The sequence below is a fragment of the Falco punctatus genome (genome assembly GCF_963210335.1).
Source record: "Falco punctatus genome assembly, chromosome: 1".
In the NCBI taxonomy this organism is placed as follows: Eukaryota; Metazoa; Chordata; class Aves; order Falconiformes; family Falconidae; genus Falco; species Falco punctatus.
The window spans coordinates 37,858,542-37,878,581 of record NC_137580.1 but is presented as its reverse complement, the minus strand read 5'-3'; the positions used below and the strand labels follow the sequence as shown (position 1 = coordinate 37,878,581).

Here is a 20,040-nt window from a genome sequence, read left to right as displayed (position 1 = left end):
CAGCCCCACAGCAGCAGGAGTGCATGGGGGTTGTGGGTACAGCCCCAGGGAGGGGGGATGGGGGGCTTCACCCCCATGCACACACTCCCAGCACTCACCCTGCACCCCACGGCCCCCTGGGGTCCTGCCCCCGCACCCCGGGCAGCTCAGGGTCCCAGCCCAGCCCAGCTGGAAGCACTCAGCCCCCACTCGGCCCCCCACATTGTTCCCGTTGCTGGAGTCCCGGAAAGGCAGATGCGGCGCTCCATCCCACGCCAGACCCACGGGACCCCCGGGAAGCTGCCCCCCTCACCTGGGGTCAGACCCCCCCGCCCCTCACTGGGTGGGAGCTGGGATGGCCCCATGGGGCAGGGTATTGGGATCCCCAGCCCTTCGCCGTGGGGTGCACCTAGCGGTGGGGGCTGCGGCTGCCTCAGAACAGGGTGTCCCCCTGTCCCAGGGCAGCTCAGCTGGGTCCCTGTCCCCACCAACCCCCCCAGCACCCACCCCAGGAGCCACCTGATATTCATCCCACCCCCTCCCGCACCCCCCAGCACCCTGACCAGGTAGGAGTGGGGGGAGTCTCCATGCCCCCCACTGCCACTGCCCAACTCTGCCCAGGTGGGCAGCACCCATGCAGGGACCCCCTCGAAGGCAGCTGAGGTCTTGCAGCTCGACGCATGCCAGGGGAGCGAACAGCCACACACCAGCGCTGCCACAGGGCCAACAGGGGGCCCAGACCCCCCGCCACGGCCAGCGTAGCCCAGCTGAGACTGTGGGTGCTGGTGGACCCCAAACTCTTCCCCAGCCCAGGGGTAGGGACGCCCCACTTCAGAGGTGCTGTCCTGGGGCAGCACAGCCCACGGCCCCAAACCCAGGGTGGGCCTGGGGGCAAACCCCCCCCACCCCCGAAAACATTGCTGTGTGCAGAAGCACGGATGGCTTGGGGGGCTCAGGCTGGGGGGGGCAGACGGCACCCAAACCAGGGGTCTGCCCCTACTAGAGGCACCCTGGGCAGAGCAGTGTGGGCAAGGGGCTCTGCCCCTGCTGGGCACTGGCACAGGGAGGTGGGCAGGGACCCCCAGAACCCCAGCCCCTGCCACCTGCAGACCCCAGGGGAATGAGCATCACCCCTGAGCCGTGGGTTCCTTGGCTGGCACGGCTGCTTGGGGGGCTCTGCCCTGGGCACAGAGCTGCCTTGGGAGTCCCACACTCACACGTGGCCATGGGCAGGTGGGGACATGCTCACACGGCAGGGACGTGCATATGGCACATGTGGTGGGGACACACACCCACCTGCCCACCGGCACCCATTTTCCTTAGGGAGCCACTGCCTGATACCTGGGAAGTCCCCTGCTCTGTCACTGCCAGTGTCCCCTTGGCTCCAGACCCCGCTCCCAGGCTGCCCCTCGATGCTCAGAGCCACTGGGGCAGCCCCACCGTGCCCAGCACCCTCCCTGCCCCAGGGCTCCCTTCCCTCTGGCCAGAGTCCCCCCATAAGGAGCAGACCACCAGTACCCACCTAAGCACCCACCACAGCTGGCGGGTGCAGCCGAGGGTCTCCTGCCGGTGGTGACCCCAGGGGGAAAAGGTGACCCCGGGGGGCAGCCCCACAGCCAGGCAAGGAACCAGGGGTCACCCAGTGGCCCCAGGCTTTGTCCTTTTGCACGAGCTTTGGCATTTCTCCTGGTGCTATGGGGCTGCCAGTGGCTCGCCTGGCACACCATGGTGCTGGAGGAACCACAGGACTGGCGGGGGCGGCCAGTGTGGCCACACGAACAGTGCCCCCCCCCCCCCCCCCCCCCCAGCCCCAAGTGCTGAGACCATCTGCCTTACAACCATAAATATTTCTGGCCCCTGACACAGGCACCATCTCCCCCCAGCTCCCTCGGCCAGGGGGTCCTTCCTGCAGGGATGGGAGATCCCACATGAGGATACAGGACCCAGCCACACACCCAGAAGGGTGAGCCCCACAGCCCCCCCAGAGCCCCCGGCCCCCCACAAGGCTCTCCTCCAGCTCTGGGGGACTGTCTCTATCAGGGAGTGGCTGGGGAGGGGGCTCCCACCAGGTGTGGGCATCCCAAGGACCCTCCTTAGCTCCCCCCCCCCCCATTTTCTGGGAGGTCTCTGCCAGGGTCTGGGACGAAGCTCGGCAGGGAGGGGACCCCCATGTGGGGACCCTGGGGACACCCCCCAGCCTACCCCACCCGGTGTCCCCTGCAGCACCCAGCCCCTCCGGCTGCGGGTGCCGGCTCCCGCCCCCAGACACCCCCCACCCCCACCCCCCCGCAGCAGCGCAGCCACGATGTTTAGATTAGAGGATAATGTGCTGGAAATAATTGCCTTAATCAAGAAAGGTTAATGAGGCTGCCTCCTCGTACAGCGGTGGCAGGCACCAGCGCAGCCCCAGGGCAAGCGGCAGTGTTCTGTGAGCCGTGGCCACTGAGCCACGTCGGGCAGGAGGCTGGTGACACTGAGTATGGCACGCTCCGGGCAGCCAGCGCATGTTTGGGGTCACCCTGTCCCTGTGACCTCCGTGGCGACGTGCCACTTTCCCATGAGATGCATGCTGCCACCAAGGCCAGCCCGGGTCTGGTGGCTGTGTGCTGTGCCAGGGGGATCTGCCCTGGAGCCCCTCAGACCCGTTTAGGAGTCCCCAGTCCACATCGCCCTGGGCTGGCCGTGACCTGCTGGGGACCGAGGGGGCTGCAGCTGCAGCCACCCCCCCATGCCGCGGTGCAGCTGGTGCGGAACTGGCACTTGATGGCAAGCGAGCGCTTGACACCTCCCCAGGCTGCGCCGCAGCACAGGGCGAGGGCTGCGATGTGGGGGGGGATGGCCCCCCACAGCCCCTTGCCACAGGGCATCGGGGCTACCTCCTGCCAGCCCCCCAGGACCCACCACCGCTGCCAGCCAGGGGCTCGGCTGAGCAGGGCCACCCTGCTGCCGTGGGGGTCTGTACCCACCGGGACCACCTGGGCCTGTCCCCAAGTCCTCGGGGACCTTGTGCCACAGGGACTTTGCCCGGGCTTCTCCCTGGCTGTGGGAGTCCAGGGACACAGGGGCCAGGCCCTGGGAGGGGGGCAGGAGCCGGGGAACCAGTGCACCCGCAGCCCACTCCGCATTTTGCAGGAAAGAGGGACACCTGCAGGCTGCAGGCCCCAGTGCTGCAGCAGTGCCCCACGCACTCGCATGCTGCGACGGGGCCCTGCACGTTTGCAACAGTGCTCTGCACGCTTGCATGCTGCCCTGCATGCTCGCACGCTGCACACTCACAGTAGTGTCCTGCTGCAGCAGCACCCTGCAACAGTGCACCACATGCAGGGCATCGGATGCTCACAGAAGCACCTTGCACACTTGTATGCTGCAACCGTGCCCTTCACGCACACACTGCTACAGATCACTGGTGCTCACAGTGGTGCTGTGCACACTCGTATGCTGCAACAGTCCCCTGCACGCTTCACATGCTGCAACGGTGCCCTGCTTGCACACCCCACTCATGCTCACAATCATGCTCTGCACACACGCAGCTTACAGGCTCATGTTTGTGCCCAGCCCACGCGCCCCTCTCACATGCTTGCAACCGTGTGCTGTGTTCACATCTTTGCACCAATGCCCTGCACGTGCATGCTGCTTATTTGCAAGTGCCCTGCACACACACTCTGCTTGTACAAGCACACAAGCTTGCGCCAGTGCCCTGCGTTTGCACCCCACGTGTGCGAGCACTGTGCTTGCATCAGTGCCCAACATGCACATCCCACTCACACAAGTGTTGCACTTGCACCCATGCCCTGCACTCACGTTCCATTTGCACAAGCAATGCGCTCACAACAGGACCCTGCACATGCATCCTGCTTGCACGATGCAACATCGCACGCAGCTCCCTGCTCATGAGTCACGCATGGGACAGGGTGCTCAGCAGCGGCTCGCGGGGAGAGCACCCATGGCTGTATGTGCATATGCATACATGTGCATGCAGGTGTGCGTGTGTGTGCATGGCTCCGTGTGCGGGCACATGCAGCCCGCTCATTGCGGCAGGCTGAGGAGGGGAGACCAGAGCTGGGGCGGGGGGGGGGGGGGGGGGCTCAGCGGGCACTGCCCCCCCCCCCGCTGCAGGGGCACACGCTGCTGCAGGGAGGAGCTGGAGCTGAAAACCCCACGGGGACACGTCCCTGTCCCTACCCTTGTCCCCGTGTCCCTCCCTGTCCCCTCCCAGCCGAGCCCCGGGCCGGTCTCGGCTGCACCGGACCACAAGAGGGCTGTCGCGGCCCGCGGATGGGGCCTGCACCCCAGCCCCTGCACCCCAACACCGATCCCTGCCCGCACCCCAGTCCCTGCACCCCAACACCGATCCCTGCCCGCACCCCTGCCCCCGCACCCCAACACCGATCCCTGCCTGCACCCCTGCCCTTGCACCCCAACACCGATCCCTGCCTGCACCCCAGCCCCTGCACCCCAACACCGATCCCTGCCTGCACCCCTGCCCTTGCACCCCAACACCGATCCCTGCCTGCACCCCAGCCCCTGCACCCCAACACGGATCCCTGCCTGTACCCCTGCCCTTGCACCCCAACACCGATCCCTGCCTGCACCCCTGCCCTTGCACCCTAACACCAATCCTTGCCCGCACCCCTGCCCTTTCACCCCAACAACAATCCCTGCCCACACCCCTGGCCCTTTCACCCCAACATTTACCCTGCCCTGCACCCTTGCCTGCACCCCAGCCCACGCATGGGCCCCTTGCCCCCCAGCCCACATGGCTTCATGTCCCTGAAGCCCAGAGGTTCAGCTGGCTCCCTGGAGGGGCCATGGCCAGAGCGGTCTAGGGATCTCCACGCTGAGGGCAACGGTAGCAGGGGACCACAACCGGCACAGCCTGGGAGCACCCACCCTGTGCAGCTGCCTCGCTGTGGCTCTCCCACCCTGGAGCACCCCATGCCACTTCCCTGGAGCACCCTGCTTCCCTTCCAGCCGCTGGCCCACAGCCCTGGAGGGCTCCAGCACCTGGCAGCTTTTGCAGCACCATATTTAAGAGCCATGCTGACATTTCCAGCTTTCGGGACGCGTCAGGAGCTCTCAGCCGCTCCTCGTGGCTCATTAACAGCCAGACGAGCTGCAGCAGTAATTGCTTTAATTTATTTGCTTACGGCTGGGGCAGAGGGGAGAGGCATGTGGCACTCGCAGTCTTTATGGGGACCATATGGAAACCATTTATCACTACTTGCTGCAGCGGGGCAGGCGGGAGAAGGAAAGACTTGTATTAACTCACTTGCAGCGTTAAACTTTTCTAAGCAAGCCCCTGCCACAAGCAGCACAGCTGGTAAAGTGGCCTGTGGGCCAGAGTGGCTGATGCCCATGGGCCAGAGAGTGGCCGATGCCTGGGGTGGCCACGGGGCACCATGGAGCAGAGGAGGGGCTGGGGCAAGTGTCGGGGCTGCAGGGCCCAGCCCATGCACCAGCCCAGCCCTTGCATGGACCCCATGGACCATCCCATGCTCCCCCCCTGCACAGCCCTTGTGCATCATCCCATGCCAATCCCTTGCATGACTTTGTGCACCGTCCTGCACCCATCCCTTGCACAACTCTTGTGTACTGTCCTGTGCCAATCCCATTTTTTGGGGAAACAAGCAAACCAAGGGGGAAGACAGCAAATACCCCCCAGCTCACAGCCCCCCAGCAACCTTGCCAGGCCCCCAAGGCTCCTACCTAGGCACTGGCCACAGCAGTCCCCTGTCACCCCTCCCCAGCTCTATTACAGCCTGGGCTCTAAATGATTCAAGGGACAGAGGAATCAAGTGCTGTGCATGCCTCTCACGCAAGGAAAGGAGCCACGTGCTGAAAAGTTGCACCCAGGATAAATTAATTTGCTCCAATTAGCGAGGGATGTCAGGCTGCAGCATTCTTTTGCTCAGAAGTGAACAGTGACAAGGTGGGGAGGGGGCTGCACTGCAAGGTGACCCCCATGGAGTCCCTGGGCCCTGGAGAGTGGGGTGCACAGGCCACATGGGGCACATGGTCTGCAGGGGTTGCACAGGCTGCAGGGTGTATGCGGGCTGTGTGAGCTGCACAGGGTGCGCAGGACGTGGGGTGCACTGGGAGTACAGGGGTGTGTGGGGTGCATAGGGAGTGAAGTGCGGTGTAGCAAGGCTGGGGAGCACCCATCCTGCACCCTCCCAGGCACAGCCTCATCTCCCACCCTCGGAGCGGTGCAGAGGGGAGCATGGAGCAACAGAGTTGCTGTGGCCTCCTGAAAGGTGTCCATCTGTGCCGGAGCTGAGCCTGACCAGCTCCAGCGCTGGCCCTGGGGCTCACCAGGGGCGCAGGACTGACAGCTCCATGCAGGGGGTGACCCCTGTGGCATGGGGGCTCACCACCACCAAGGGCTCTGGCAGCCTCTGCAGGGACCTGCTGGCTGCAGGGCAGAAAGGGCACCCACCGCTGCCCCCCGGGACCCCAGCCCAGTTTGGGCACCCTCAGCAGAGGCACAAGGAGGCAGAAGAGGTGGGGGCTGTATTGAGGGGGCATCTCAGCAACCAGGCGTGAGGGCCCAGCTGGGCAGCGGCACCAGCAGGTGTGTGACACCGAGGGAGGACAAGAGAGAAGACCATGGAGGAAGGCAACTGGGGTGGCAGCAGGTGGGTGAGGAAGATGCTGGCAAGGGGGAGCACAGCTTTCCTGAGGAGAAGCAGAGCTGGCAGCATGTGGTCCGGCAGCACAAAGAGGGGCAGGAGCAGGATGGAGAGGAAGAGGAAGGTGGAGTGGAGTGGAGCAGGAGGTCACCAAATGCTGCTGTGAGGCCGAAGAAAAAGAACCTGTGGAGCAGCTAGAGGAAGCTTTGGAGGGCAGCATGCATGGTGCCGGCACCAGCTCACTCTTGGCTCACTCCCACACACTTGCTGTGCCTGGGAGAAACAGAGACAGGGCTTGACCCCCAGCCTGCCAAGGCAGCAGCAGGGCCAGTGCTGCGGGGTCACAGCACGTTTGGGATGGTCCCTGTGCTCATGTCCCCAGGGGTGGCCAGGGCTGCCCCCAGCCAGCCCTTACGCAAACCGGCCATCACCGAGGTGTCCCCTTGCAGACACCATGCTCAGCCAGTCCCGAGGGTCTGCCAGCACCCGCTGGGAACAGAGCATCCAGGGACCTGGGGGGACGACAGTGCCAGTGTCCTGGGATATGGAGACAGTGCTGGAGCACTGCCAGGGACACAGGGACAGCGCCAGTGCCCTGCTGGGGACCTGCAACAGGGAGCTTCTGGTTCCCACCTGACTCCTCAAAAGGGAGCTGAGGGGAACCAAAGGTGCAGCCCCCCCCCCCCCCCCCCCCCCTCCTGGGGCACTGCTGCAGGTGGCTCCCCTGGGACCACCACAAGGGCCAGGCTCCTTGTCCTGAGTGGCTGGAGCATCGCTGGCAGGTGGCACCCACCTGCCTGCTCAAGGCCACCCTTTGGTGCCTTCATGTCCCCAAATCCCTGGGGATGGCACAGGGCCACCCACTGCTCCCTCAGGGTGGGGAGCACCAATGCCCAGGAGGCATGAAGATGGGCTGGGGATGTGGAGACAGAGCACAGACCCAGCACAAGCACCAGCAGGCTGGGGCATCTCCATCCCTGGAGATGTGGGGCTCCTGGACATGCGCACCCATGGGACACACACCCCAGCAGACACAAACACCCAGCCATGGGACACGCCACCAGGGGACATGCAGCTGGCACACAGGGACACCAGGGACATGCACACCCCTCATGCAATCATGCCAGCTTCATTGATGGAGCCAGGGCTGGCGCAGAGGCAGTGGTGGCCAGGGGTCTCAGGGACACTGGCTCCAAAAACGTCCAGTGCTGGGGCCAGCACATCGGGCTGCCCCAGGGCTGGGTTCCTGGATGGACGTGGGTAGGAGGTGGTGGGCAGTGGACTGCAGGATGCTGCCTCTGTCCACACAAAGCCCTGGGAGCTGAGCCTGGCCACAGGGCCTGCACAAGACACCCCCCCAACCCCATGGCCTGGGTTCAGCACGGCCCCCCGGGGGGCTAGCTCCCCTCTTTCACTGCTGGGCAGGGTGCCTGTTTTGTGCAGGGGATGCTGCTGGGAGTACGCAGGGCTGGGGGGGGACCAAACCCCCTGCCCTTGGTGCCATGCTGCAGGGCGAGGGGCTGGTGCCATGAGCAGGGGAGAAGGAAGGGCTGCCGGGAGGAGCAGGGGGGCACGGAGGGGCACCTGCACCCACCCAGCCACCCACAGCCAGCAAAGGCACAGTGCTGGCAAGGGCAGGGCTCCTTACTGGCAGCACGAGCAAGATCCGGGGCCATCCTCATCTTCTAATGGGCTCCTCGAAGAGGAAGATGAGGGACAGGTGGAAGAAGAAGGGGTGTGCCTGGCGGAGGCAGCAGGCCAGGACAACAGAGCCCACCGCCTCTGGGAGCCTCCAGTTCTTGCCGTGCAGCTCCGTCATCCCTGCACAGTTCTGGGGGCTGCACCTGTCTTGCAGAGACACCAAGCCATGGAGCATTGCCCATGCTGCTGCTGGGGATGCTCCTGAGGGTGGCCGGCACCCAAGACCCACCCAGCACCCCAGCCCCTGCTCAGGCTGATATACACACACAGAGCTCTGCTCCCCCTGGGGTCCCGGGACCGATCCTGTGGCCAGCAGCATCCCCCTAGCCTGGCACAGCTGGGTCCTGGCTGGGACAGTGGCAAGGGCAATGTCACAAGCGGGGTTTCTGCAGTTATGCTGTCCCCAGGGAGAGGACAGCCCAGGAGCCTGGCCTCCTTGGGGCCAGGGGACCATGGCAGGTCCTGGGGCTGGACCCTCTTGCCCCCACGCCAAGGCTCTGTGGAGCAGCAGAGGGCAGAGGGCTCTGGCCCTGGGTGCAGGGCAGCAGTGGCTGGGTACAGCCCCGAGCAGCTGGGGATACCCTTGCAAAGCACCTCGGAGCCTTGTGCCTCCCCAGACCACAGTGACACCCCCCAGCCACTGCCTCCATCCCTGCCAGCGCAGGGGGACGCAGGACAGCCCTGTCCCATGTTGCCTGCTGCAGAGCCCGTGTCCCCCCCCCTGTGGGACGGGATGATCACAGGACAGGGACAAGGAAAGACAGGGCCAGGCTGACCTGGGGACCCCTTGCCCAACCCTGGGACCCCTCATGTGGTGCACCCAACCACTTAGCCACTCGCCCAGGCACTGCTGGGTGGATGTGGCACTGCTGGGCGGTTTGGGCACAAGTCCTGTGGCCAGCCCGGCGGCTGCCAAAGCGTTTGCCTTGGCTGGCAGCCACAACCTCAGCTGCAGCCTGCGGTCCCCACGCTGGGGCGGCTCGGGGCAGTGAGCCAGGCAGGCGGCAGCACTGGCACCAGGTACGGGGCACCAGCATCCCCACAGGCAGGGCGCTGTGGGACCCAGCATGGGAACGTAGGGCTCAGCCATCCCACCCCAAGGGAGAACCCCCTTTTTGGGACACCCAGTACTAGGGGTCCCGAGGGGCATTCTCCACATCTATGGAGAGCAGCATACTTTCCCAGGAGCATCAGCACCGGCGGTGCCACCTGCTCCAATTCCGAGTTGGTGGCTTTGGCCCCACTGCTGCTGCCCTGGCTCTGGCTGCAGAGTGCCAGGGGGCCATGGCAGCCATCTGGTGGCATCTCTGACGGGACAGGCTACGGTGCCTTTAAGGCATCTCCCGCAGCAGGAGTTGGCAGCAACCATCGGTGCGGACGCGCCTGGCTTGACTCCGAGCCAAGCTGCATGGGGAAATTCATAACATCCCTGGAAGTGCTGAGTGGGGCTGAATTGGAGCGCTGGAGCCTGCCAAGTTGTATGCCTTGGCCCCAGGGAGCCGGGAGCAAGACCAGCCCAGCTGGCCTCTCCTGCCCCAGAGCCGGGCTCTGCGCCCAGCACCCCAGCCTGGAGGGTATGGAGAGGTGCCAGGTGTTCAGTAAACCTAGAAAGCCCCATCACGCGGGGGCTGAGTCACGCCAGTGAGGGCGGCCTCCCCCCCTGGGCCCTTTCCAGAGCCCTCGGCAGGATGCGGGAGATGCCTCAGCTCATAACAAAACCCTTCCCAGCATCCAGCCCCCCGAGACAGCCATGAAACAAAGCATCACCCTGTGCGCCAGACGCCTGGGCCTCCCGCCAGTGCCAGCCCGCTTGGTTCCAGCCATCCCCCGCTCTCCACCAGTGATGGGGAAGGAGCATCGCCAGGCTCTCCAGACCCTGTCCCGCAGGAGCATCCCTGGGTGATAGAGGGCCAGAGGACCCCATCCCACTGCCCCCTCAACCAAGCACAGCCCCACTTGGCACTGGTCTCACCCGGGACGAGCGCTCAGCTCTGCTGCAGCCAGGTGGCCACAGCCTGCTGCGTGGCCCCAAGTCCTGCCTGCCTGCATGGCCCCTGGGTGCAGGGATCCTTGATCCTGGGCTGGCCACAAGTGCCGCAGGCTGCAGTGGGCGCTGGGGCAGCCCCACAGGGATGTGGCAGGGGGCACAGGGATGGGGACAAGGACAGGCATGGGCATGGGACCAGCACCCCAAGCTGCCAGCTCTGCTCCCCTGCCTGCTCCAGCTAGGCATGAGCTGGGTGAACACGGAGTTGCTACCAAAGGGTGCTGGTGGCCTGAGCCCAGCCCACTGCCTCTCACCCCCTTGGCCCAGCCCTGTGGCTGGAGACTGTAGAAAATCCCAGTAAAAGCAAAGTCAGGCTGGGAAAGTCCTTTTGGGGTGGAAAATGAGCTCATGGAAGGCTGGCAGCAGTGCCAGCAGCAGCATTGTGACTTTTTGGAGGATCCCACTCAGAGTGGGGGGAGCGGCAGGACCCAGAGACCTTCCCCCTCGGTTGCATGGCTCCTGGGTACCTGGACCAGGACCCCCACCTCCCATCCCCAACATGCCACTGGGCTGCCAGCTCCTGCCCACACCTCCATCCTTGGGGTGCCTCACTCCTTCCCTGCAGCGGCTGCTCAAGCAGAGTGGAGCCTGGCACTGCCTGCGCGGATGGGCAGCACGGGGAGCTGGCCCAGCACTGCTGTACAGCAGGGCCAGCAGCTCCGGCACCGTCACACTCAACCCTCACCGCTGGCTCCAGCCGGAGCTGTTGGGGGCTGCACGCAGTGAGGTGACCCGGGCCAGGACAGGGCCCGTTCACACCCACCGAGGTGCTGGCACAACGCTGCGACAGTGCCCGTGCCTGGTGCCCTGCGGTCCCACCGGGCATGCCCGGGGCTCTGGGCACCGCGGGCACCACCTTCCCGGGGCTCCTTGCCGGGCAGAGCAGCAGGCACGGCATCCCGCTGCCTGGCGGAGCCGGAGCTGGATCCTGCTGCTCCGTGCCAGCTCTGCATCGGGACTTGGCCGCGAGGCCGGCGCAGGCTCCGCTCCGCGCAGGCGGCTCCCGGGGCCTCCCGGGCCCCCGGGCTCGGCCGGTGGCACTGACGCCGCGGTGGGGATGGCGAAGCCCCCGCAGCCCTCCCGGCCCTGTCTGGGAGGGAAAGGGCGGAGCTCTCCGGCTGTCCCCGGCCGTACTCGGCCGGGAAGCACCGGGGGTCCCCTGGCAGGGGGGAGCCGGGAGCCAGGGCAACTGGCACCGGGCCCACGGGGCACCCAGCGCACTCCCCGGCACGGGGTGCAGCCGCGGCCGCCCCAGGGTGGGCTGGGGGGAGCGGGAGCGGCTGGGGGGTCATGCCAAGCAGCTGGTCCCCGCCGGGCGGGTTTTGCTCCCAGAACCCCAGCTGCTCTGCCGCGCCGGGAGCGGCCCCGCAGAGGCGCGGGCAGCACCGGGCAGGGCGGCAGTGCCGGGGGCGGTGGGCACCCCCAGCCCCTCGCCCAGCTGCCCCGCAGCCGCCCGGCCGCAGCCCGGTGCCCCGGCACATCACTGCGCTTGTGGAGCAAGGGGCCGTGGGCTTCCCGTGGGAGTGGGGCCAGTGAGCGGCCGCAACCTGGCAGGATCCGTCCCCTGGGGCCTCATCCTGCCAGAGCCCAGCAGACCCCTCCCCTGCACAGCGATGCCGAGGACTGCCGGCAGGATCGGGCCCGCGGTGCTGTGCAGCTGCTCCCTTTCAGCCCCGAGAGCAGGGACAGATGCCGGCCGAGCCGAGAGAGCGGGCACACCACAGGATGCTGGGGACAGTGGGGACATGGGACCTGGACAGTGGGGACACCGCAGGGTGCTGGGGACAGTGGAGGCATGGTGCCAGGACACTGGGGACACCGCAGGGTGCTGGGGGCAGTGGGGACATGGGGCCAGGACAGCGGGGGCACCGCAGGGTGCTGGGGGCAGCGGGGACACGGTGGGGACACCGTGCCAGGACCGTGGAGTGCGCAGGCTGCTCCCGGTGTCCCCTGATTTTGGAGCAGCTGGTCACACGGAGGGGGACAGTTTTACCCGACGCCTCCGCAGACCCCCGGGCAGCCCGGTGGGACCCCTGCCCTGGCCCCCTGTCCGGCGCGGCCCGGCGGAGCGGTGCAGGCAAGCAGTGCGGGCAGGGGAGCGGGTGCGGGCAGCGGCCCTGCCCCGGCTGGGGGGCAGCAGGGGCTGGCGGAGGGGCGGGGGCGGGCCGGGCCGGGGGCGGGCAGGCAGGGCCGGGCAGGCAGCGCGGGGCCGCTCCGCTCCGCTCCGCTCCGCTCCGCCATGCCGGGGCTGCCCCTCGCTCTGCTGCTGCTGCTGCTGTTGGCCCCCCCGGCGCCCCCCGCCCGGGCGGCGCCCCCCCGCAGCACCCCCCGCCCCCGCGAGATGACGGCTACCCCCGCCGAGCCCGGCCGCCCCGGCGCCCCGGGGATGGGCACGGGCACCGCGGCGGCCCCCCCCGAAGGCACCGCGACGGTCCCCCCGAAAGGCACGGCATCGGCCCCCTCGAAGGCCGCGACGGGGGGGTGGCCGGGCAGCGCAGCCCCCGCTAGCCCTGCCCCCCCCGAGCGCGGCAGCCCGAAGCAGATGGGGCCCGGGGCCACAGGTAGGGGCGGGGGGGGGGGGGGGGGGGGGAGGGGGGGGGCAAGCGGGGCGGGGAGGGAGTGTGTGAGTGTGTGCAAGTGTGAGTGCACCCGTGTGAGTGTGTGTATGAGTGTGTGAGCACAGGCGTGTGCACAGCTCCATGTGCAGGGGTATTTGTGCACAAGTGTGTGTGTACACGGCTGTGAGCACAGGATTAGGTGTGCATGGCTGTGTGCAGAAGAGTGTGTATGCAGGGCTGTGCATGCAGGGATGTGGGTGCATGGCTGTGCAGAGCAGTGTGTGTGCACGAGTGTCTGTGCACAGCTGTGCATGCAGGGATGTGGGTGCATGGCTGTGCAGAGCAGTGTGTGTGCACAAGTATGTGTGCAGGGCTGTGCATGCATGGCTATGTGTGCATGGCTGTGTGCAGAGCAGTGTGTGTGCACAAGCATGTGTGGGAAGGGGAGTGGCTTAAAGTGTGTGTACACGCGTGTTTGGCTGTGTGTGTGCATGCAGGTATGGACATGTGTGTGGTTTGCGTTTGCATCTGTGCCTGAGCGTGTGTGATTGTGTGCTCTGTGTGTGTCTGCATGTGTGCGGTTTCTGTGTGCACATGAATTGCATTTGAGTGTGTGTGCAGCATGTGTACGCATGCATGGGTGTGTGCGCCTGCTGTGCGTGTGCTGGGGGCTGAGCACACCTCTGGGGCTGCGCTGCAGCCTGTGTGGGGTGAGGGGGTGCCCCAGGGTGTCCCAGTGGGTGCTGGGGACGGTGTGGGAGTGTGTGTGTGTGTGCACGTGTGTACGGTGGTGATGGGGTGCATGTTTGGGTGCCTGAGGGCTGGCTCCTGCCCTGGATCCTGTGTGGGTGGCCCCAGACCCCACCACCCTGGGGGTCCCTGTGCCTGTCTCCAGCCCCAGCACCCAGGAAGAAGCTGGTGCGGGTCAAAGTTGTGAAGAAGAAAGTGGTGAAGAAGAAGAAGCCGAAGGCTCCGGCCAAGGATGCAGCTGCCCTGCAGGAGCCCCGTACGTATGCTCAGTGCCAGGGGCCTGTGGGGCTGCATGTACACCTCTGTATTGTGCACACACCCCCAGCCGGCAGCTGGGCTCTAGGTGCTGGGGTGTGCACCCACACGCCTCCGCACCAGCACCCACACGTGTGGGGAACAGCCCCAGCCCTCTCCCTGCACTCAGGGTGGGGGGCACAGCCACCACCCTGGCCGGGCACGTGCCGTCACACACAGATGGCCCCCGTGCTGTCACACACGCACAACTGGCAATGCTCTGCATGTGACGACACAGAAACACCCCCTGCAAACCGTGTGCACATGGACACACTTGTGTGTGCGGGCAGCCCCGCATCATGCAGTGAGGGGGGGGGATGCTGGCAGGGCTCCCCCTGACCTCTGCCCTCCTGCTGTGTGACGGGGAGCGGGGTTCGCGTGACGCAGAGCCGTGTTTGTCATGGCTGGGGGGGCCCAGCCGCATTCCTGTGCTGGGGGCTGGAGCTCAGGGTCTCACCCACGCATGGGCATCTGAGAGCGGGGCCGGCGTGGGTGGCGGGCAGGATCCGGCACAGACAGGGCTGCTGTGCCTTGCTGGGCTGGCACATGTCCTGCAGTGCAGCGCAGCACTGCCAGCCATCACCCCATGGCCCGTGGAGAGGGGCACGAGGTGGGGACAGCCATGCATGGGAGTCTCTGAGTGAGCCCAGCCCCCTCTGCTCTGCCCCTAGAGTGTCCCCCCCTGGGGCTGGAGTCCTTGCGGGTGCTGGATTCCCAGCTGCGAGCCTCCAGCGACAAGCGTTATGGCCTGGGTGCCCACCGCGGGCGCCTCAACATCCAGGTAGGACAGGCAGCGTGTGCATGGTGTGTGCGTGATGCTTGCATGGTATATGGCATGTGCATGGCATGTATGTCCTCTGTGTGTGGTGTGCACAGTGTGCACAGTGTGTGCATGGCATTTGTGCACTGGCATGTGGTTGGGGTGTGTGATGTCTGCGTGGCATGTGGCATGTGCATGGCACGTGCATGGCAAATGCACTGCATGTATGATGTGTGCATGGCATGTGAATGGGTGCCATGTGCAGCAGGGGGTCTCCAGCATGGACCTCCCCCATCCCACCATGGCTGGTAGGAGCCAGGGCTGCCGGCAGCACTGGGTCCCCCTCCCATGTTGGACAGGGGGGCTCCACCATGGCCCCTTGAAGCCGTGCACCCAGATCACCGTGCCGGTGCCATGCTATGGGGGCACAGCGGGGCGGGGGGCACACAGGTGGTGGGGACATGTGGTGGACAGGGCCCTGCATCTCCTGCCCCTGACCCTCCCCAACACACAGTCAGGGCTCTACGATGGGGACTTCTACGACGGTGGCTGGTGTGCAGGGCAGGAGGACACGAAGCAGTGGCTGGAGGTGGATGCCCGCCGGCTCACCAACTTCACGGGGATCATCACACAGGGGCTCAACTCCATCTGGACGTAAGGCACAGGGCAGGGCCAGCCCCGGGTGCTGGGTGGGGGGCCAGGACCCCACTGACCCACTCCCCTGTGCAGGTACGACTGGGTGACGTCCTACAAAGTCCAGGTCAGCAATGACACGTACACATGGCATCCGTGCCGCAACGGCACCGAGGAGGCGGTAGGTGCTCCCAGGGAGCATCCCTGGGCAGGGGTGGTGGGAGTGGGGGACACCCTAGCACCCCCAGCCCACCCAGCTTCCCAAGCAGAGCAAGGGCACGTGGGGGTTAACTGTGCTGGCTGGCGCCAGGCTGTGATCGAGCTCTGTTGCCTTTGGCCTCCCCACCCGCCAGCATCCTCCAGCACTTCCCTGGGCACCGGGCACAAAGGCTGCTTGTCCCCAGCTGCTGACCCAGTCACCTGCCAGGCCCCCCTGGTGCACACATGTGAGCACGGCAAGGGTGTGCATGGGTGTGCGTGGCACAGCCAGCTGTGCCCGAAGGCGAACACAGCAGCCTGGTGCATGGGTGTGTGTGTGCAAGCACTGCACATGCAGTGTCACGCATGTGTGCAAGGACAGAGCAAGTTTTGGGGCTCCCTTTGCCAGGGATGAGTTTGAGGTCCCTGTGCCAGGGATGTGCCATGGTGGGGTTTGGGGGTCCCTGTGCCAGGGCTGTGCTGGGGTGGGTTTGGAGGTTCTTGTGCCAGGGGTCTGTCACAGTCATGTTTGGGGGTCCCTGTGCCAAGGCTGTGCCGCAGTGGGGTTTGGAGGTCCCTGTGCCAGGGCTGTGCCACAATCAGATTTGGGGGTCCCTGTGCCAGGACTGTGACATGGTAGGGTTTGGGTGGCCCTGTGCCAGGGCTGTGCCAGTCAGATTTGGGGGTCCCTGTGCTCGTTCCTGGGGACCATGCTGGAGACCTTCCCCTGTGGGTGCTGGGGTAGCGGGTTTGGGGGGCAGAGCAGCACGGACGTGCTAGTGTCAGGACTCTGGTTCCTCGGTGGTGCTGGGCTGCCCCCCCGCCCTGCAGCCTAATGTCTGCTCCTCATTAGGGGCTGGAGGGGGGCCAGGGGAGGCCTGGGCCGGCTGGGCTGTGGTGCCTGTAACCCTTTGGACCCTGGCAGGCAGCTCCCCTCCATCCCTGTGGCCCCCAGCCAGGTCCCCCCCCCGGCACAGTGACTCAGAGGGGCTTCGTCCTCTTGCCCCCACAGGTGTTCCCCGGGAACAAGGACCCCGAGACACCGGTGCTCAACCTGCTGCCCTCGCCAGTGGTGGCACGGTACCTGCGCATCAACCCCCAGACGTGGTTCCCCAACGGCACCATCTGCCTGCGGGCAGAGGTGCTGGGCTGCCCCCTGCCAGGTGGGTGCCCACTGCCCCTCGCCCCCACCTGCCACTGCCCAGGATGGGCATGCTGCCGGGGCTGTCCCCAGGGTTGGAGTCTGGGCTGTTCCCGCATCCTGGCATCTCTGACTGTCCCCTCTTGTCCCCTCCATGCCTGCCTGGCTCCCCACAGACCCAAACAACATCTACGCCTGGCAAAGCCAGCCCCTGCCCAGCAGCAAGCTGGATTTCCGCCATCACAACTACAAGGAGATGAGAAAGGTGGGTCAGGGCAGGAGCAGGGGGTCTCCGCACCCCCGGGTGTCCCTACACCCTGACCCAGGGTGCTGTGCCTTCCCCAGCTGATGAAGCGGGTGAACGATGAGTGTCCCGACATCACCCGCATCTACAGCATCGGGAAGAGCTACCTGGGCCTCAAGATGTATGTGATGGAGATCTCGGACAACCCCGGGCAGCACGAAGTGGGTGGGTGCCCTGTGGCTCCAGGTCAGGGACAGGGGGTGACAGCTGGGGTGGCTGGGGACACCCACGCTGGCGTGGGATGGGGATGGCTTGACTGGGGATGCCCAGGCTGGTGCAGGATGGGGACGGGGTGGCTGGGAATGCCCAGGCTGGCATGGGGCATAGAGGACCGAGTGGCCAGGGCCCCGCATCCACCACATGCTGTGCCTGGCAGGCGAGCCAGAGTTCCGCTACGTGGCGGGGATGCATGGCAATGAGGTGCTGGGCCGGGAGCTGCTGCTTAACCTGATGGAGTACCTGTGCCGGGAGTTTCGGCTGGGCAACCCCCGCGTGGTGCAGCTGGTCACCGAAACCCGCATCCACCTCCTGCCCTCCATGAACCCCGATGGCTACGAGACTGCCTACAAGTTGGTAGGGTCAGGCTGCCGGGCCCCAGGGTGCTGAGCACCGACCTGCCGTGAGGCTGTCCCAGCACTAGTCCCTGGTGACCCCATCCCCTCACCGGTCCCTGGTGACCTCGTCCCCTGGCAGGGCTCGGAGCTGTCAGGCTGGGCCATGGGCCGCTGGACCTACGAGGGCATCGACCTCAACCACAACTTTGCTGACCTCAACACGGTGCTTTGGGATGCTGAGGACAACGACCTGGTGCCCCATGAGTTCCCCAACCACTACATCCCCATCCCCGAGTACTACACCTTCGCCAATGCCACGGTGAGCTTGGCCCGTGGGCACCCCAACATCTGCCTGTGGAGTCTCAGTCACGTGCCCTAAGGAGGGAGAGATGGGAGCCGTCTCCCCTTTCTGGGACCTGCCACAGCCCCGTTTGACACGAGATCCCCCCAGGTGGCCCCCGAGACACGGGCGGTGATCGACTGGATGCAGCGGTACCCCTTCGTGCTGAGCGCCAACCTGCACGGGGGAGAGCTGGTGGTCACCTACCCCTTCGACATGACCCGCACCTACTGGAAGGCACAGGAGCTGACGCCCACTGCCGATGATGGGGTCTTCCGCTGGCTGGCCACTGTCTACGCCACCTCCAACCTGGCTATGGCCAGTGAGGAGCGACGCCTCTGCCACTACGATGACTTCACCCGCTTTGGCAACATCATCAACGGGGCCAACTGGCACACAGTGCCTGGCAGTGAGTGGGTGGCTGCAATTGGGGGGCGGGGGTCTATGGACCCCCCTGACACCCCCTGCATCCTGCACAGGCATGAATGACTTCAGCTACCTGCACACCAACTGCTTCGAGATCACGGTGGAGCTCTCCTGCGACAAATTCCCGCACGCTTCTGAGCTGCCAGCCGAGTGGGAGAACAACCGGGAGTCCCTGCTGCTCTACATGGAGCAGGTCAGGGACAGGGAGTCCCGGGGGGGGGCATGCTGTGGGGTCCCGCGGGGGACACGGATGTCAGGGTGTTGGCAGGGGCTGAGCAGGTGGCAGCCAGGTTGGGGTCCCCGAACAGGCCCGAGGTTCCATCTATTGCCGGGCAGGCATGGAGCATCGACTCGCTGTGTGAGGCACGTGTGCCTCCGTGTCTGGGCAGGCGCGTGCTCTGCATGGCACAGGTGTGCGCCCCACATGTGTGCAGCCTGCGGGGTGCCCATGCTGGCACGTGCCGCATGTGGCAGAGGGGCGCATGTGGGAGTGTGTGTTGTGCCACCTGTAGCACACCTGTGCCATGGCACCATGCGCTGCGCCAGGCTCTGGGCACGAACAACACCAAGGGTGGCATGTGGGTGTGAACGTGGGTGTGCATGCGTGTGAGCATGCGTGTGCCACCTGCACGCCTGCTCCGCCAACGCGCGCTCTGGCCCGCTGCTCCCAGGTGCACCGTGGGATTAAGGGGGTGGTTCGGGACAGGGACACGGAGCAGGGCATTGCCAACGCCGTCATCTCTGTGGATGGCATCAACCATGATGTTCGGACAGGTACGGTGGGATGGGGGTGGAGTGGGCTAGGGATGGGATTGGGGATGGAAATTGGATTAGGGTGGGGATGGGAATGGGGTGGGGATGGGACTGGGGTTGGGAATGGGATGGGGGATTGGAATAGGAATGGGACGAGGTTGGGAATGGGGGTGGGGAGGAGGGTGGGACTGAGGGTAGAGATGGGACGGGGACAGGAACAGGACTGGGGATGTGAATGGGATGGGGCTGGGGACAGGCGGGGGGCTGGGGCTAGGTGCGTGGCACCGCCGATGCCCCAGGGGGCACCGGCCCCCCGCGCCCCCCGCAGCCTTCGACGGGGACTACTGGCGGCTGTTGAACCCGGGCGAGTACGAAGTGACGGCGCGGGCCGAGGGCTACGAGGCGGCCACCCAGCCGTGCCGCGTCTCCTACGAGAACGTGCCCACCCCCTGCAGCTTCCGCCTGGCCCGGCTGCGGCCGCGGCGGCTGCAGGGGCGCCCGGCGGGGGGGGCCCGGCCGCCCCCCGACCTGCTGCTGCGGCTGCGCCGCCAGCGCCTGCGCCGCCTTCGCGCCCACCGCCGCGCACCCTGAGCGGGGGTGTCCCGGGCCGCGGGTTCGGCCGGGGGGCTCGGCGGGGGGCGCGGGGAGCCGGGGCGGGAGCGGGTGCTCCCGACATCGCCGCTGTGCGGGTGCCCCCAGTAAAGCTGCCTGTGCTGCCGCCGCGCCTGCTGCCGGGCTCTGTCGGGGGGCGGCCGGGCGGCGGGGGAGCGGTCCTGCCCCACAGATCGGCCCGGGGGGCGTCGGGTCCTGCCCCGCGGATCGGGGCGTGGGGCGCGTGGGGCGTCGGGTCCTGCCCGACAAATCGGCCCGAGGGGGCGGGGGGTCGGATCCAGCCCCACTGATCGGCCCGGGGGGACGGTGGGGTCGGTCCTGCCCCCCGGCCCAGCCCAGGCTCTTAGCAAGCCCCGCTCCC

The 20,040-nt window shown here is 66.4% G+C and overlaps 1 protein-coding gene across 1 annotated transcript; it reads left to right on the top strand.

Moving 5' to 3' along the window:
* The first annotated feature begins 13 nt into the window (after nt 1-13).
* On the top strand, nt 14-20,028 carry CPXM1 (carboxypeptidase X, M14 family member 1). Its single transcript, XM_080377849.1, has 14 exons — nt 14-12,917; nt 13,810-13,920; nt 14,630-14,739; nt 15,233-15,372; nt 15,448-15,532; nt 16,562-16,712; nt 16,867-16,955; nt 17,036-17,159; nt 17,371-17,567; nt 17,688-17,867; nt 18,000-18,297; nt 18,368-18,507; nt 18,986-19,088; nt 19,396-20,028. Exons 1-14 carry the CDS (start codon nt 12,596-12,598, stop codon nt 19,656-19,658), a joined length of 2,313 nt encoding a protein of 770 aa, XP_080233975.1. The 5' UTR covers nt 14-12,595; the 3' UTR covers nt 19,659-20,028.
* The last annotated feature ends 12 nt before the right edge of the window (nt 20,029-20,040 follow it).

Coding starts and splice junctions, on each gene's coding strand:
- CPXM1 (XM_080377849.1), top strand. CDS start 12,596: ATGCCGGGGCTGCCCCTCGCTCTGCTGCTGCTGCTGCTGTTGGCCCCC. Junction 18,508..18,985: donor TGCTGCTCTACATGGAGCAG/GTCAGGGACAGG, acceptor CGCTGCTCCCAG/GTGCACCGTGGGATTAAGGG. Junction 19,089..19,395: donor CAACCATGATGTTCGGACAG/GTACGGTGGGAT, acceptor CGCCCCCCGCAG/CCTTCGACGGGGACTACTGG.